This window comes from Drosophila suzukii, chromosome 3 (assembly GCF_043229965.1).
Source record: "Drosophila suzukii chromosome 3, CBGP_Dsuzu_IsoJpt1.0, whole genome shotgun sequence".
Taxonomy (NCBI): Eukaryota; Metazoa; Arthropoda; class Insecta; order Diptera; family Drosophilidae; genus Drosophila; species Drosophila suzukii.
This window is the reverse complement of record NC_092082.1, coordinates 84,612,145-84,631,041: the sequence shown is the minus strand read 5'-3', so window position 1 is coordinate 84,631,041 and position 18,897 is coordinate 84,612,145. Positions and strand designations below refer to the sequence as shown.

At 42.6% G+C, this 18,897-nt stretch overlaps 3 protein-coding genes across 4 annotated transcripts; 2 read left to right on the top strand and 1 right to left on the bottom strand.

The window, feature by feature from the left end:
* Positions 1 to 5,286: 5,286 nt before the first annotated feature.
* Positions 5,287 to 18,441, bottom strand: Leash (leash). Its single transcript, XM_017077395.4, has 3 exons — positions 17,871 to 18,441; positions 6,779 to 8,170; positions 5,287 to 6,653 (listed from the first exon to the last, which is right to left on the bottom strand). The coding sequence occupies exons 1-3, from the start codon at positions 17,983 to 17,985 to the stop codon at positions 6,595 to 6,597; spliced, it is 1,566 nt and encodes a 521-aa protein (XP_016932884.2). The 5' UTR covers positions 17,986 to 18,441; the 3' UTR covers positions 5,287 to 6,594.
* LOC108012111 (tetratricopeptide repeat protein 14 homolog) lies at positions 8,547 to 12,475 on the top strand. Its single transcript, XM_017077393.4, has 7 exons — positions 8,547 to 9,112; positions 9,172 to 9,383; positions 9,544 to 9,755; positions 9,823 to 10,041; positions 10,139 to 10,596; positions 10,692 to 10,995; positions 11,224 to 12,475. Exons 1-7 carry the CDS (start codon positions 8,845 to 8,847, stop codon positions 12,308 to 12,310), a joined length of 2,760 nt encoding a protein of 919 aa, XP_016932882.4. The 5' UTR covers positions 8,547 to 8,844; the 3' UTR covers positions 12,311 to 12,475.
* Ak3 (Adenylate kinase 3) lies at positions 9,921 to 15,564 on the top strand. 2 transcript variants are annotated; one of them, XM_065867263.2, is made up of 2 exons: positions 9,921 to 10,041; positions 14,548 to 15,564. In XM_065867263.2, exon 2 carries the CDS (start codon positions 14,584 to 14,586, stop codon positions 15,232 to 15,234), a length of 651 nt encoding a protein of 216 aa, XP_065723335.1. In that variant the 5' UTR covers positions 9,921 to 10,041; positions 14,548 to 14,583; the 3' UTR covers positions 15,235 to 15,564. The 2 variants fall into 2 exon arrangements, with proteins under 2 accessions (XP_065723335.1, XP_016932885.1); XM_017077396.4 differs by lacking the exon at positions 9,921 to 10,041 and adding an exon at positions 13,434 to 13,778.
* Positions 18,442 to 18,897: the final 456 nt, after the last annotated feature.

Genomic DNA, 18,897 nt, shown 5'->3' with positions numbered 1-18,897 from the left:
CTGTGAATATTTGTATTTTATTAATTTGGATATTTGCCCGGCAAGGACACTTTTGGACTGGCTAGAACCGCAAAAATGTGGTCGACAGGACCTTGGACCCACTGCCTTGGATGGTGGAAAAGTATTTTGTCCCAGACCGGCATACCGGAACATTCCAATCTAATTTGATTTACTTGTCTTGGCCATCTCTCGAAATTTACCTTCGTTTGTCGTCCTGCGGCTGCGACGGAATTCCTAGTTAACCAATTTATTTGCAGAAAATGCTGCCGAACGGATTTAACGATATTGGATAAATAATTTCTAACATATAGTATTTGTGGGCAAATATTTATTTTTTTTGTTCTAAGCGCACAAACTAAATGAATTGGCATTTAAAAAGTATTTGAATGTATACATTTTTTTATGCATACACTTCTCTAAAAATGTGTTAAAAAGGAAGAAGTTGTAATAAAAAATCATCGCAAATTAATTATCTATTACAAAAATTTGCATCAATTTCAAATGGATAAATTCTTTACTAGCTTGCTTTCTTTAAATTTGTTAATTACTTCATTGTATCCTTTTCAGTTATTTCACTTTCAGTGCAAAATTGATTTTAATTCCATTTCATTTCCATTTCCTCGTTAAATTTGCTGGTCAAATCAAATTTTTAGCTTGCTACTAATTATATGCATATGTTTTTATTTGCATTTTTTTTTACTACATAAAAACCAATCAAATATTTATTGCATTTTTTGCTGCATTTTCTGGGTTGGGGGTTTGAGATTGGGTTGTTAGCTTGTTTTGATTTGATTAAATGTTAACATTTTGCACAAGTTAAGTGCAATAAATTCGAATTGGATTGCATGGGTATGGGGACATTCATTACATAAATATTGCAATTGCTTTTTTGCTGAAAATTGTTTTCAGCAAATATCTTTAATTCAATTGAGCGTATAAAATCAGCCCTGTCACAGATTAAAGTGTTAATGCATATAAATGTTTTACTTATTTGCATACATTTTCGTTCGCTTTTCGCTATGTTTTTATACGTGTTTCTGGTTTAGCGAACAATTTGAATTGAGCCACAGATACTTTCTGGCATTACAATGCTAAACTGATTATCCAACAGCGAAAACGGTTCGGCCATCATTATAAATTCAATTTAACCAATCAAACGGTCGTAATTTGATTATGTTGATTTTTGCACATTAATTGCATATTTATTGACTGAGCGCACACAAACACGCACACAGCTGCAAAAAGTGCAGCTTTTGTTTATTTACCATGTTACATCATCAAAGAAAAATGTTATGCCAGTCGGCCAGTCGCATGGCCAAAAGTGTTTTAATTGTCAATTAAAAGTCAGTGGGGAAATTGATAGAAAACAGTTAGGGGATGTGCATATGTGTGCCTAAAACGTAATCAAATTTAGTAAATAGAAAAAAATTTATTTTATTGGTATCTAAAAATACGGCAAATAGGACCACAGGTTTTTCAATGCTTTCACAAGTATTTCACACTCAAATGGACCATATTAATTGCCAAAGAGCTTAAATACACTCATAAAGTGCTGCACAGCTCCGAGCTCTTTGTTGTGGCCTCTGGCCAGTGAAAATTGGCTGCTCAACGCTCAAGGATTTCTTTCTTGGCCACTTTTAGCTAGCCGGCTATATCAAATTATATGCACACACCGCAAGCTTTTGCTGTGGCTTCTTTTGCCAATCGGCCAGTGGATAAACTACTCCGCTCCTCCGTTCCTCCGGCATCAATCAGTCCGGATGGGTTGGGGTTTTTTTTTGGGGGGGGGGGGGGAATGGGAACTCGAGCTCCACTGCAAAAATTCCTCGGCGTCCGGCGGACAGCTGCAGTTCATCTCCGGCACCGCAGAGGGAATTCGAGCGAAAAGCTGTGCCCGCCCGCAGTTCGTGCGAACGTGTCTCAATAACGAAATTAACAGAAATTGCAACATATTGTGTGTGGTGGATGGGGGTGGTGATGGTGTTCTATATGCGTGGGTTGGAGTTTTCCGAGGGGGGTCCTGCAATCAAATTGCACAGAAAAATGAACAGCACGTGGGCGTCCAACAACTGTGTCAAATTGATATTAAATCCAAGTCAAGATGTTGCTACTTCTATGATAAATAAATGGAATTGCAGCGGAGAACTCACGGTCTGTCGTATTACACACCAATAAATATTTATTAAAATAATAAATTGACCCAAATAATCAGATTATATTAAAAGGATTTTGTACCAAGCTCTTTAATAGCCAACATATTGATATTTAGATTGTATAAGGTATTACAATCTGTTTAATGGGTTAAAGATTTGTTTATTATCACTAATTTTTATATATTTATAAATTTAAGTCACACAAGTTTTTACTAAAAAATTCCTTTTAAATATGACCAATACCTTCTTGGCAAAATAAAATAATACCCATACTCTACTTACAATCCAGATAAATATGTAAAGTTCCATTAGCTTAACTTTCATTTTGAGATGTGAAAGATCAGTTCTTTCCTTATCAACGCGCTAAAGAGATTACAAAAAATCTGTATCCTAAAGGAACAAGATATTACCTGTATTCTACTATTAAATAATTCGAAATATAGATATAAACATGACCAGAAAATAAGCACTTATTAAAATTACTTTAAACAACTCTTCAAAAAACTTTAAAAAAATTATAATCGATTGCCCTTCTTTTATAAGTACATAAACAAGTTATGTTTCCGTGAATCAAAGTTTCCCGCTAATTATCGCATGACTAACCCTCCTCCAAGGGAATCCCTGCTTAAGGACCGGGCACAAAAACAAACTTCAACTCCTCGAATCCGTCACAGCTTGCTGCCAGGCAACAAAAAAAGCTTAATGAAGCGGCCAGGCCATCCAGCTACCATCTAAAAAAAATACACATAATGGGAAGTGGGGGCCAAGAAGGTCACAGTCTTTGGGAACTGTTGCCCCAGAACGAACGCAGAGCTCGTTTCGGGACCATTCACACAAGTGGGCCAAAATCAGGGATGTGGATGAGGAGTTGGATGAGGATGAGTATGAGGAGCTGGATGAGGATGAGGAGGACAGAACCCACTGTGACCACAACGGACAGAGAGTCGCACATGTGACCAAAAGCCAGAAATTGGAGCGGCCATTGAATATGATAGAAATAGAAATACGTACGTGCAAAAATTTCAACGCTTGATTAAATTTCAGTCACCGTCGAGAGAAAAGGAGGAAAAGCGCCACAAGTGTGGGCCAACTTGAAAGACAATCAGGCAGCAATTTAAAACCATTTTCACTGTGGCCAAAAAAAAACCCATCCTCAATCCTCAGTCGAAAAACCCCTGGTAAATCGGATGCCACCTGCTGTGCGGCAGTTGCAGTAACTTCTGCTTGATTAGTTTTGATTTGGTTATTTGGCATTAGGCCATGTGCCCGGCCTTCTTTAACATGCTCTTTTGGCTTCCTTCGATTTCCCTTCCGTTTTTTCCCGACTTTCCCCAGGACAGTGAAATAAACTAATTCCCAGCCATTCGTTGACGCAGATGGCTTTGGTTTTCGTACTGCAGGAAGGGATGGGGAGTTTTTCCGGCATGTGTGCTCACGAGTTTTAATAAAAACTCGATCATTGTCCGCTTGGCCATATGGGTCGAAAGTTTTTGGGTAGGAAGAAGCGAGTAACTTGGGGTTTCTTTAAGTGGTTTCATGTGGGAAATGGAGCCTAGGAGGGCTGACCACTTTTTATGATTCTTAAAAGTTGATAAAAATAATGTTCATAATTAGTAGACGTCAGACTATATGTTAAATCTTATTCCGAGCTTTGGTTACAAATAAATAAATTATCCATAAATTCCGAATACATATATTAGTCAATAAAACTAAGAATCTTCAGTATCTCTTCTTTAATTGTAGTTATATAATTTTAAAGTCCTTTGCTTATTACATAAGTAAAAAACATTATATTCCTTATGTAAGCACATTAAAACATACAGCCAATCTGAAATGACTTCCATCCACGTACGTGTTTATCAATCTGTATCCGTTTCGGGGCCAAGACAGTGGCACACATGGCGCATACTTAATATCAGTTAGTGGCACGTTCAATGCCGAAAGGCAGTGCCTCAAATTGCACCACCCCGGCCTCGAAATGGTCAACAAATCATTAACCTTACCCCCGCACCCTTGCTGGAAAGTAAAATAGAAGTTTAACCCCACAGCGATTAAGACATTTAAGTACACTAAAACTGGGGTGAGCTGAGTTCCCTTCTAGCACCTCTATAATTTGACAAAATGGAAACTCGGGGGAGTGAATCGTACGAAATAATAAGGACCCCGCGATCGTTTGTCGCGCGAGCTGAAGTTTCAAGAATGCGGCAGGCACTTCCGCTAAATGTCGCTATTATTTAACAATTTTGTTTATGTATGCCTTTCATGCGGACCGCTCGGCAGCCCCATTGCAATGTGGAGTATAATTTATGGTTACTCTGATTCCCCCAGCGCCGTTGGGCAAACTAAATTGTCGCCCTCGACAGCGGCGACTGAAAAAATATGAAAGAAAACAATTACAGCTGACTTAACACTTCCGTTGCTTGTTACAAAAGCCGCACACGTTCGCCAGAACGCCTGAAAACCAGTACAGCAGTACGGCAGTACACCAGTTCACCATCTCACCTGACCACCCACCTTTTCACATGCCCACCTGTCCAACTGGGCAGCTGCAGACACAGGTAGCTGCGTGGGCGACAGCAACGCACTTTCCTTCAAGCACTTGAAATTGTAATTTAACACGTACAAGAACTACGCTTTCTAGAGGGGTTTTTGCCAGTTGAAAGGTTGTAACATGACCTGCTTTATCAAATGGGGGGATTTTTGGAACCCTGTTTTAACAACAAAACAGTTAAAGGGATTTAAAAATCTAGAGTTTTACAAGTTATATTAATAACTGAGCGAAATATGATTCGAATTGTTATAATTTATCCTTAAAAAACTTTTAAGCTCTTTGAAAACTTTTAAAATTATAAAGACCATAATATTTCTTTAAATATTTTATCAACACTTTTCATCGTAAGAAAAATCCATTTGGTTTTGTAATTATATTAACATTTTATTAAGTTTTTCGTTCATGTAAATCATATTCAAATTTAGTCCATATGCACTAAATTCAAGGAAAACAAAAAGTTGGTATCCAAAAATAGTGATTTGTAAAGCACCCTAACGAAATCGTTTGATCGTACATAATATACATTCGTGCGCTTAAAACTAAAAGTTGACATTGCTTCCGAACGATGATTTATCAGTAATATCAGTGTATAAAAATTGTTTATCGATATATTTGTTTTCATCAACGATAACCATTCGATTTCTTCATCATACAGAGGCACTAAAGCTTATTGATTCAATGATTCTTCTGTCATCATAGAACCAAACTATCCTTCAACATATTCGATTTGTGCTTAAGTACTTAAATGCTAAACATATAATGCAGTGAGAGAAATAAATAGTAATGTTAGACCTGTTTTGGTATAGAATTTCATTGAGACACTAGATCAGTAAACCATTTTCATCAGAATCTTTGGAGACATGGACGTATATAAATAAGAGATGTCAGATAAATAGGCGGGGCAGGAAATATGTTTCGAGTTATTGTGTGCTGAGATAAATACTCATGAGTCTTTAGAGTAATTCGCAAGATTCGATTCTTAGAAATGCGCTTAGTTTGGAAGTCTGTAGGAAATACATTTGACAATCAAGTTTAACCGAAGACAGACTTTTCCAAGTTTTCATTAAATTCTTGTGATTTAGAATATAAATTATTTAGAAAAAAATTCGCTTTTACCTAAATAATTTTTTATGCAATTTTATATATTAATTTTCAACTAATTTCGAATTTGTTCGGATATATGTATACATAGTTAAATTGCTTTTTGCCTAAATTCCAAATAGATTTCGCTTGTGATTCTACCTACTTCGCTTCAACAAGCAAACTATTTTATAGACCTTTATATTTTCTGGCTAAGAATACAATTATGTTGTTTTAAGCTCAAAATCTAATTTAAGTGGACAAGGCAAATAAGTTGACCATTTTATTGTCAAGTACATAAATATGATTATAGTTATGAAACACACAGTGGATTTTTACTAAACCTCTGCTTGTGAAATGTTATTGAACATATTTTACTAAATATTTATCAATTGGCAAACCCAAATATTTGTATATAAATCACTCAAGTATGCACAAATGAAACATGAAAAGAAAAAAGCACATTTAAAAGAAAATATTTTTTCGATATCTTTCTTTGACAAGTTTAATAAACTCTTTGCCTTATCCAAAAACAACTTATAATCAGTGCAAACGAAGGTGTTAATTATAATTAACATCAGAATATAACTTTTGAATGGGAGATTATAGCCGAATCAAATGAATTCATAGTAGTTACACAGTGCTCTTGATTTGTGCACAAATTGCATATGGTTTGTGCTCGAAGCGTAGCAGTTCTAAGATATATTCGATATTTTGATACTCTATAACACTATAAAGTAAACCTGAAGCTCTATGTCTAGGCAAAGCTTGGACGTAACTGGGTGGCTGCTCAGGACTGTCGATCACTCCTTACTTTGGAGTTCCAGGAGGGGCATTGGCCAAGCCGAAGAGCTCTTCATAGGAAGGTGCTGAATAGTAGATAAAAGGATTATTAGATTATAAAAATTGTAAGTTGATAATTTTTTCTATAGCATTTTATGGGAAATGGGATCATAGCATTAGTTATATATATTGGTATTCTTTTGTAACTTACGCAACTCATGGGCTCCAGGAGCCTGGCGCGGCTGAAGAAACGAGGCTGAGGCCGAGGTGGATGGCAGTTGGCTGTAGCCCGGTGCTCCTCCTCCTCCGCCTACTGCTCCATTCGCTGTCGGAGGAGCGGCTCCAGTTGGCGGTGGTGTCAGGGCAAGGAGCGAGTACTGCGGCGACTCCGGCAGCGGATAAGTGGGCACGTGGGCTGGCGGATACGACTGCACCATCAGCGGGCTGGACGAGTAGGGCATGTAGGGCACATTGGAACTGCGCAGGCTGGCCCTGGCCGAGGGACTTCCGTACTGCGAGGACTGCGAACCCGAGGTGTAGGATAGCTCCATGCCACCGGTTCCTCCGCCCACGGCGGGACTCAGAGTGGCCGCCGAGGAGTCCGAGGTTATCGAGTTGATGGAGCTGCACTCACTGAACTGCGAGGAGTGCGAGGGCGAACCGATGGAGGAGTCTAGCGATGGATAGACCGGCAAGGCGGGCTCGAAGGGATTGCCGGAGCTAACATCCGGACCAGGTGGACCGTCGTTGGGTCGTGGTGGAGGCGGCGGACGGATCGAACTCAGCCTGTTCGACGTATCCTGCGAGTACACCTTGAAGGGAAGATTTAGGATCAGGTTCTTGAAGAATCCCCGCAGCACTGCCTCTACGCGCAGCTCGTAAACGATGGTGATGACGCCGCTCATCTGCTCATCCGTGGGCTGAGCTCCTTCGGGCAAGAGCAACTCGTGGGCAAAGCTGCGCTCGGTCTTCTTTTGCACCGAGCCCGTCTCCTTGGTGGCCACAGCAATGCACTCCACCTTCTGCACCCGCAGCGGCACATGGCTGTAGTAGGTTACGTACTGGAGGACACTGAAGCGCAGTTTCTCCACGGCGGTGGTGCTGTTGTTGATCACAGTGGCGCAAATCCTCAGCGGCTCTCCCCGCACCGCAAAGTCCTCTGGCAAAAGAGCCAGCAAGGTGATGGGTCGTGTGCCAAATAAGCTGATCGTCTTAGTCACCTGCTTCTCCAGCGAACTGGGAATACTGCGTTGCGAAGGCTGCAGCGGCATGTTCTTCACCACGGTAAAAGGAATCGTGTGCCGCTCATCGAAGGTCCACGGCCGCTGGATAAGCACGCGCATCTTGTACTTGATGCCGCCATAGCTGCCCTTAAAGCTCGAGGGGAGTTGGCGACCCAGCGCCACCTCGAAGACGAACGTGTGCTCCCCGGGCGAAAGTTCCAGACCACGGGGCTCGAAATCAGGCAGGGGAGTCTCGCTGTGCTCGTACACCTCCTTGCTTGTGTAGAATAGGCTGCGTGAGTACTCGTTGTTGTTAGAGTTCTTACGCAGAATCTCCATCCACTTGCACTTCCCTTTGCCGGTGACCTGCACCTTGATTGCTGAAAATAAGGGAAATTCGAAAATTAAATATTGTAAAATTAAGAAAACAGATTAAATATAACGTTACAATTTTCTCAACTTTGGGCCCAATAGTTTGTCAATTCATTTTCGTTTCTAAAAGCAGCGGTTGAGTGGATTTTGGTTAGGATAACATTTGAGTGACGTTTGAATGTCGCGCCAAATAAATTTGACTACTTTTGTTTGGCGGCTATTGTGAACTTAAGAAGTAAAAAATACTAGAAATATACCACAGCTATCGCAAACGGTCACTTTTAAATTGCATGATGATGTATCCGCTATATTAGCGTAGACACCCTCTTTTAACAAGACCGCTCATGTAATTTTCTTAGGTTTTATTTTTTGGCTAATTTCTGGTCACACTCATTCCTACCAGCAAGCCAATACGAAAATTATTTTTTTTGCAGATATATTCATGCCGAAATCTAATCAATTGTGTTGCAAGTAAGGCAAATCATAAGGGTCAATTGTCCCATTTGGTTCAAGTGTTTGAGAACAGAGTGTGCGCAGTTGAATTCAGCTACGAGCGGTGCCGACATTTTCTCACCCGATTAAATCGAGTGTGGGCTTTATCTCCGCCCGTCCCCTTTTGCCCTTTAAAGAGGCATCGCCTCAACTTTAAATGGTGTAAAGCGGAAAAGGCGGCGCTGCAAAGATGAACTTCGAGTACATCGGCCATGCCCTGGGCTACCATGGACAGCCGCTGCAGAAGATCTGGGACGATGAGCGGGGCGTGGACGACCTGCGGCTGATGGGCCTCACGCAGGTGAACTTTTCGGTCTACCAGGAGCGCCAGAAGTTCTTCACGTTCCAGGAGCGGGCCAAGCGGCTCAAGATGCACCAGTTTCTGGCGCGGAAGGCCACCGATCTGTACGATCGCACTATGGTAGCCAATGTTATGGAGGATTCCGTGCTGTCACAAGGTGGGTTTACATTATATGACTTTAGCCAGTCATAACTCACTTGCAACACCCTTTTTCAGCCAACACCTATATGGCACAGATGCCACCCTTCGAGTTCTTTCTAAATGTGAAGGACAAACGCAAGGCGTGGGCCCACCGCCTGACTGCCCTGAAACAGGGCGATATCATCTACACCCAGGTGACAAGACTGCTCAATGGCAACCGGCTTTTAGTGAAGCCACTCTGCTCTGGGGAACCCAAGCATGCCTACCTGGCCGACATACCCATAAAGGTAAAAAGCTTTAACTTTTTGTAACTGAAAATCAATTTACCATTTAAAACTCAAAGATATTTGCATTCTTGTTAAAAAGTTTCCGTATTTAATCTCTAAACATATACAAAAATGAGTTAAATGACCTTTCAAAATTCAATCTAACCCCCTATCGTTATAGGCCATGATCCTGCAGGACTACTGGGGTCCCTTGCCCCTGGACAAGCAGGGAAATCCGCGTAGCTTTGCCCAAAATGACATCCTGCGCTGCGAGATTAACAGCATATCTGCTGATACTGAACGGCTTAGCCTCAATATGATTGGCATGTTCAACCAACCGCCGGAATTGAAGTTTGGTCTGTGCGACATTAACGAGTTGCCCAAGTATTATCGGTAAAAAAGGAACTTTATCTCTTCAAGACCTATCCAAAACCTTGCTAAACCAACGCCTTTTCCGCAGTAAAATACATAACCTGGAGCATCCCTCTACTACTCATTTCGAGGATGACCTAAACGCTGCCTTGGAGTTCGAAAATCCAAACTACGATCTACTGTTCCAAATAAACGGCCTGCAGCCCAATGAAAATTTTTCACTGATGAGCCATCTGAAGGCGGGATTCCCGGAGGCGGAGAACGCCGCGGAGCTGCGCCAGAAGCAGGCCTCCCAATGGGCCTTCCGGTAAGTTTAACTTCCAACTTGAAACTTGAGTGTATGTCATTCCATCATTCGCACACCCTATCGCATCCAACACCTTCATTGATTGGCCGCCGTTCAGCTCCGTGGCTGATGGCATCGAGCACTTTAAGAACGGCCAGCAGGTCGAAGCTTTTCAGTGCCTGAACAAGGCTCTGAACATTGATCCGCGCAATGTTGAGGGTCTGGTGGCCCGCGGTGCCCTCTACGCGAACCGCGGCAGCTTCCTAAAGGGACTGCAGGACTTTGAAAAGGCTCTGAACCTGAACAAGTACCATGTGAACGCGCGCAAGTACATGGGCGAAACGCTAGTGGCTCTGGGTCGTAGCTATGAGGAGGAGAACCGCATACCCGAGGCGGTCAAGGCCTACAGTGACTGCTTGAACCTGCTGCCGCAGCACGAGGAGGCGCGCCAGTCGTTGGACGCACTGCAGCGAAGTGGTGACGGTAAGCATAGAGTAAGCGCCGACCGGATCAACCTGGCCTCTTCGGACGAGTCCACCTCATCGAGTGGCAGTGAAAGTGAAAGCGAAGATCAGGGTGAGTACTTTTATGGGTTCAGTGCAAGCGTTTAAAGCTGATGAAGATCTCACTCACGTGCACCGATCCAACTGATAACCCATTCCAAATTTTAGCTGGAAAGGTCAAGAGCAACATCAGTCAGCCATTCTATGCCCAAAATTCGATTCAAACGCCTGGGGAGGAAAAGTTGGCGGTAATCGATGCCCAAAAGGCCAACGAGTTCCGGCTAGACGATGATGAGACTGTGTCCAGTGTGAGGAAGCTTCTGCGGGAGGCAAGCAAGCACAAGAAGGCCAAGAAGAAGGGCAAGAAAAAAAAAGACAAGAAGGAAAAGGAGAAGAGGAGGTCCAGGACCAAGACCGAGCTGGAGGATCCCATGGAGTTGCTCAAGAAGATAGACTTCCAGGAGGCCTTCAGGTGAGTGTTGCAGCAAAAGATGCACCTTGCACAATAAATATACATTTTCTTGAGATCTCCCTGCCTAACCCAATGTGATAGACAAGACAAGTATGTACCTTGACGAGAATTTAGCTTAACTTTCAAACTGTATTTGCATCTCAACTGAGGCATCTTTCAGTTGGGGTGTAAAAACAGTTAAGTTTTCTTAAAACATGGTTTATTACCACCGCTTTGTGTTGCTTTTAGGCTAATGAACAGCACCAGCAGTGAAGCGGAACTTAAAGCCAAGATCAAAAACTATCTAAAAGATGGAAATGGTGGAGGAGACTCACCACCACCCCCACCGCCGATGAAAAAAGCAGTAGCTCCACCCAAAAAATCTATCTTCGACGTCATGGGACCCAGCACTTCGCGTCATGCGGCCGCCGTGTCTGGCCTTGGAGGCGACATTCCACCGCCAGCGCCCAAGTATCAGGAGCAAAGGAAACCCCCGGAGCCGTCGCCCAAGCTCTCTTTTCAGATCAAACGACCACTGCAGATGGATAAGCTGGGAATGCTTCGCCTGGCGGCGCCAGTGGAACCACTAAGAAGCGGACGGAGCAGCAGCTCGCGCAGTCGCAGTAGGAGTCGAAGCCGGTCGCGAAGTCGCTCGCGTCATCGTAGGCGCGGAAGAAGTTCGCGCTCGCGTCATCGAAGCCGTCGTCGTGGCTCGCGATCCGACTCCAGATCCAGGTCGAGAAGCAGGTCGCGATCCCGTCGGCGTCGCAGCTACTCACGTTCTCGCAGTCCCTCGCCACGCCGCTATGGGAATCGCTTTGTGGTCGGACGCTATCGGTACCGCCGAGATCGCCGTTCACGATCTTTTCATCGTCGGAGGACTCCATCGCCCTTCGTGCCAAGGCGCTCGCCCCCAGCCTTTGCCAACCGCCGCACGCCCTCGCCGTTTGTGCCCCGCCGCACACCATCACCGGCGTCCCGCTATCGACGCACTCGCTCCCGGAGTCGCTCCCGTTCCCGCAGCCTGAGTCCGCGTAATCAGTCGCGCTACCCACCTAGGGGTAGGGGCCGTGGTCGTAGCGCTATGGATCGCAGCAAGTACTCCTGGTACAATCACGATAGACGCAGTGTTTCCCGCGCTGTGGAACCAAACGGCAAGGAAGAGAGGAGTTCTAAAGCAGCTTCGCCGGAAAAGGATGGTGCAAATGACAAGGAGGTTGCAAAGCCAGTGACCGATGCCGAGCCCACCGTCGAGCAGGTGGACGAAATGATCAAAGAGGCGCAGAAGGAGCGCAAACAAGGGCTCATCGAGGCCACCAAGGAGGTCAAGGAGTAGGGTCCTCGATTCTCACACGTACTACGAGTGTTAAGTTTCCTCTTAGCTGATAAAATTTGAATTTGATATGCAAATTTGTAATACGCTCCCATGGAAAAGTTCTCTGATCACTTAATAAAGAAGCTTACAAAGCTAAGTTCGGCATGACTTGCATGCAAAAATCAACTAAGGTGTTAAATATTTCTTCTTACACTTGTATATAGAAACAATCGAGTATTATTGGTTTATTGTACGGTTTTGGTTTTTGTGAAATTGACGTCCAGGTAAAATATACCGATCGGTAAGTTATCAAAGTAGCTGTATTTTTTAAACTATTATACATTTTTTTGCCTTCGTTAAGATGACTGATAGTTTTTCTCAACTTAACTAAGATGGGAACACACCAACTCAGAACAAGTTACCCACTTAAAAAAATATCCGCCAAAGATACAAAAATTAAAAAATTGTACAAAAAATTTGCAGATAACTACAATCTGCTCCTGATTTCACAAGCTGTCGCCATCGAATACAAATCAGGTAAGTACTAAATACATATTAATTTTCAGAATATATAAGATTTTAAATCAAATAGGCATTATTAGTACGATCAACTAAACATTTTTTTGAATATTGTTCGAAGTGCACTGTAAATTATTCAAAATTAAATTTATAAGCTTAACACGAATTATAAAGGAAAGGACCTTTACACCACTTTTAGAGAGTTACTTTTTATTAGGCAAATAATTAAAAGTTTGGTTTTTTTTAGATATAGAACGTTTTATCCCCAATAAAAGATTATCATAAAACCAAACCCTTCTTAAAAGAACTATTAAAAATGTGAGTACCATGAATCAAAAACCTTTGAAAAATCGATCAGTTTATAGTTGTCAGTTAAACCTTAGAAAGTAAAAAACTAGTTTTGTAGTTTTTTATTTCAGATATACTTTTTGCATATGGAAGGAATCTAAATTAAAGTCCACACTGCACTTATTCCCAATGGACCCCCAGTGAGAGAGTGCGAAAGAGAGCGGGCCCCAAAAGCAGAGAGCGCAATTTCCCCAGAGAGCGAGGGAGACAGCGTGTCTATCCCCCACAGCCCCCGTATCGTATACACTGCACTTTTGCAAAGAGAGAGAGTGAGAGAGACAAAAAGGGAGTAAAAAGAGAGGGCGTACAACCGGCTGTTACTTGGGGCCTCGTGAGCGCAAGAAAGAGAGGGAGAGAAAAGAAGCCTGGAAGCTAAACAACAGAGCCAAACCAAACACACACGAAAGATAACGACTTGTTTCATTTGATATTCGCCAGCCGGCAGCAGCGGAACAAGTAAAAAAAAAACAGAACACACAAATCGGACTCGGTAGCTGCGGACACCAAATTAGAATACTATAACGGCGACAAGTTATCGCACAATTAGTACGCGGGCGAGAATTGCTACCGAGATACGTGGTCGGCGGACACCCGAAATTTTCCCATAAAACCCAAGTGCCGTGTAAGTGCCAAAAGCAGGTGATTTTACGAGCTGCTAATTTACATAACAAACATAACAAAAAGCCAGTAAAAAAAAAAGTGCAGGGCCAAAAGTGAAGTGCAGAAATGCAGAATTGCATAAAAATCGCACAACACGCGCGACATTGAACCTATTCAATAATTTTCCGTGTGGACTTTGGACGATAAGCGGGTGACAACAACAATATCTGGTTATACGAAGACAAAGAACATAAGGCTGAAAAGCCACGCTTGTTTGCAGTTGTTGTTGCTGTTGTTTTTGTTGCTGTTGCCGCTCTCGGGCGTGAGTGCGCTACACTTGTTGCCATGCGGCATATTGATTTACGGTGTCTCCCCAGCTGACAAGTGTTATATCTTTTATTGCAGTGTGGTCACACATATTGAATGGAATCTTTCGCTCGATTCCCGTGATTAGTCATAAAATACAAATACCGAAAACTATAACCTTCCTTCATCACCTTTGTATCAAACAATTGTTGCGTGCTTGTTAATCTAATCGCGCCCATAAAGATTGTCGAATGTGGTCAACAACAGAAATTGGTTTGAAACTATTTTTGGTGCTAGCAGCTAGATTATCAGTTATTCACCCTACAGAACATTATAGCATTTGTAAATAACGTTATAAACAAAAGAATTCATAAACTAACTAAAGCTGCCTGCACAATATATGATATATATATTCTTTTTAGCACTTTAGTACTTAAATTAAAATTTAAACTATTTGCAGTAACTCAGAATTTCTTATCTTGCAGCTCAAAAAAGGAGGTAGAGAGAAGTAGAGCTTAAAAATGTATACGAAAATTTTTCGCGCTGTGATAATCGGAGCCCCCGGCTCGGGCAAGGGAACTATTTCCGAGCTGATTTGCAAGAACCATGGATGTGTCCACATTTCCACGGGTGACATTCTGCGCCAGAACATCATAAAGAACACGGAGCTGGGCAGAAAGGCCAAGGAGTTTATCGCTGCCGGTAAATTGGTGCCGGATTCAATCGTGACCAAGACAATGTTGGCCCGTATAACCGAGGTGGGCAACAGGTCGTACATCCTGGACGGATTCCCGCGCAACATCGCCCAGGCTCAGGCACTGGAAGCTCGTGAGCAGATCGATGCAGTGATCACGCTGGACATTCCACACGATGTGATTATCGATCGGGTCAAGCACCGTTGGATTCACGCGCCCTCTGGCAGGGTGTACAACATAGGGTTCCAAGATCCGAAAGTGCCTGGCAAAGATGATGTCACGGGAGAACCGCTGACTCAGCGCGAGGACGACAAGCCACATGTGGTGGCCAGGCGGCTGGAGCTCTACGATGAACTGATGAGTCCAGTGATAGCCTGGTACAAAGAGAAGGGCCTGGTTGCTACTTTTAAGGGAAAAGAGACCAAGGAGATCTGGCCGCGGATGGAGCTCTTCCTCAGGGACCGCATGAACGCGTAATGGGACCACCCGGAATTTCATCCATTGTGCACAAACTAACGATAAACTGCTGTGTTCAATTAAGTGCATAAACATATTTAGATATATATATATAAACGAGTACGTATGTAATATGTATGGGCCGGGTTTGGAGAAACAGGCGTATAATTAATGTAATTGCGAAGCCTTACAATGTGGCAGCTGTCGTCATGTATTCCTTATTTTCCACCAAGCATTCCCCCCTCATAAAAATGTCTTGCAGCTCCCCCTTTTTTTATAAGCATATTTTTGTACTTGTAGTCTGTGCTCTGATAATAAATCGCGTTTGTTATATTTGCGCTGATAACGTAACGACCGACTTTGACTTTGGGGCAGTTAACGGACAGCAGTCCAACTATTTTTAGCCCCCAGTCCACAAACACTTGGCCCAACGCCTGAAGTCAACACTTATGGCTTCACCCAATGTCACCAAAATGCCCTGCGTTTTATCGCGTAGCGCATTAAAACCCGAAAGATGCGGGATAGTGTGGCGCTCCCATATTCTTCTACTCTCACGCACACATGCAACGGACCAGCTGCTGGGAAGTTCTCACGCACACCTGCACAGTGGCAAATCACAACAGAGAGGCGCTTTCCACAGTGGTGGGTCGCACAATTAAATTGGGTTTTTATAATATTTTATAATTATACCCGTTACTCGTAGAGTAAAAGGGTATACTAGATTCGTCGGAAAGTATGTAACAGGCAGAAGGAAGCGTTTCCGACCCCATAAAGTATATATATTCTTGATCAGGATCACTAGCCGAGTCGATCTAGCCGTGTCCGTCTGTCCGGATGAACGCTGAGATCTCGGAAACTATGAGAGCTAGGCTATTGAGATTTGGCGTGCAGATTCCTGAGCTTCTTACGCAGCGCAAGTTTGTTTCAGTAGACTGCCACGCCCACTCTAACGCCCACAAACAGCCCAAAACTGTGGCTCCTACAGTTTTGATGCTAGAATAAAAATTTTAACTGAAATGTAATGTTCTCATCAATACCTATCGATTGACCTAAAAAAACCACGCCCACTTTAACGCCCACAAACCGCGAAAACCTGTGACGCCCACAATTTTTATGCTAGATAAAAAATTGTAACTGAAATGTATTCGCCTAGTCATTACCTATCGATTGATCCAAAAAAAATTTGACACGCCCACTCTAACGCCCATAACGCTTAAATCTGTATACCGCCGGTAGGTGGCGCATTATAATCTCGCTTTGCTACTTGCATATCTCTATTTAGCTGAGTAACGGGTATCTGATAGTCGAGGTACTCGACTATAGCGTTCTTCCTTGTTTTATTATAAAAAGTTAATTTGGTGAATATAAAAAGGATATTTTGAGAATTTAAAATACGAAAAATTAAATCGGTTTACAAAGATAAAAAGACACATAAACAGAATCATTTTTTAAACTTTTGCTTGAATGTGAATTAAAATGAAAAACGCATTTTTTTATATAATGTAGTTTTTTTTTGGGTAATTCTAAAGAATCAAAAAAATTTAACATAACATTTGAAACCAAAATCAAAAGAACTCAAAATTCTAGCCTTTTAATCAACATTGCTGATAATATTTTAAGGGTGATTTTATATAAATATACTTATTTTCATTCAAAGGCGTTCATTCATAACCTTTACTGTGCTGAGAGAGCTCTCTCACCTCTCTTTTTCTCTTAGACCTGACTTTGCGCTTGGCCCCATATTACGAAAATTTCGGCACGCCAATATAGTGCGCCCCTCCTCGCACACACGCCCCCCACCCTCTGGGCCTCTCGCTCCCACTCGTGCGTTGCGTTTGGCTTGGCATTTCCTGAAGCAAATGCCAGTGCTCAAGAAGAACGAGAGCAAATTCAATTGTAAATGCAATTGCACGGGGCGGCAATTGAATGCTTATCGATGAATGAAAGGCGAGTGCAGAAGGCAATTGGAGGAATTTGCGAGCAAGAATCTCGGCATTACGGGTAAGGGGAGGAGGGGGAGGGGCAGCCCCATAAAATGGCCGCTGTGCTTTGTTAACTGATGAAGTTCTTTGTTTATGCGAATGGGGCCGCAACGAAAGTCCAGCTGGCCACTGGGCAAACAATGGGTTAAAAACCGCTGACAAAACAGAAAAGAAACCTTTTGATTTGGTGAGTAATGTTAGGATGAAATAAATACTGTATATGTTTGTTTGCATTAGATGGTTTTAATCCAGTGGTCGACACGCAATGCAATGGCATTTCGTGTGAGTAATTGCACAGGGCAGCTTATCAATGTTGAACACTGTTTGTGTGGCGGCAGAGAAAGAGCGGAGCTATTTCCTATGCCCAACCAGTGTGTTTATTGAATTTAATTTTTTTATAATCATAAAATTGATAATGAACTATAAAATAAACCTATTTTGGTGAAAAGTAATACTAAAATTTAGAAGATAAAAAACAAAACCAAAATTTTGAAATAGTTTACATGAGCTTAGAAAGGAATGATTTCCTTTTTCTTTGATCAACTAGTTTTAGTACTTTAATCAAACTATTTTCTCTTTGTGTTTCTGTGCGGCGACCTGAGTCACGGATGATGCAAGCCGGGCTTTGAGATGGGGCTTCCAGGAAATGGAAAGGTATGCCCGACTGGCACTTACCGCGTATTTTGGTGCGCTTGTTTACATTCATCCAGATCTCTCCCCGAATTATGTCGCCCGCAAAATAAACCCGATCCGCGCTGTCCAGCGTGATTCGCAACCGCTCGCTCTCCATTCTGCTGCCGCCGCCGCTGATGATGATGACTCCTCCGATTTGGCCACGCTCATCAAACACTTATCCAAAAATAATTTCGTCATCAAAATGCCGCCACATAGGAACGTGGATGCACTGCACCGCCGATGACCGCGCACCACCCTAAAATATATGCAGAATAGTAGCACCACCACACGCACTCGACCACAACCACAGCGTTTCACGATTTACGATTTACTTTTACTACACACACCGCGCGCGGGGAGTGGAAGCTTTTTCGCGCTGACTCTGGCCAATTCTTTGGCTATCTCGATATCTATTAACTTGCAGTGACCCACAAGTGTTTGTCGCACACCCCGGGCTAATTTGATTCGATTGCTGCCGACCGCGGGCGGGTTGAATAATTTAATTTCTTATAAATTTACGAGATCCGAGAGTTACGCTTTTTTGTAGTTGCAGCTCTCTTTCGATAACCCGGAGAGCGATGGTCCGATAGCAGAAACAGCTGTTGCGCGGTGTTGCCACCTGGCGGGGGTGGCGATTGAAGCGGTTATTTTGCAGAACTTTAAATGGTTTGGCGGGAAATGGATAGTTCGACCCGTCTAGTGCTCTGATCAAGAATATATACACTATGTAGAGCCGGAAACGCTATCTTCCACCTGTTGCATACTTTCCGACGTATCTTAACTCTACGAGTGGAGGAGTATAAAAAATAAAACATACAAAAATAAAATACTCTTATATTTTTAATAAAAATTTCAAGATATGTTATTCTTGAATTTAGGAACAGATTTTGAAAATGTTTTTCTTTTTATTTTTTTAAACAAAGCTCGATGTCATTATTACAAATTACATAGGTAGAATATCTTTTAAAAATTATTCTTATGTTCATAAACGCATGAGTGTAAAACTTCCTATAATTGTCCGTGTGTT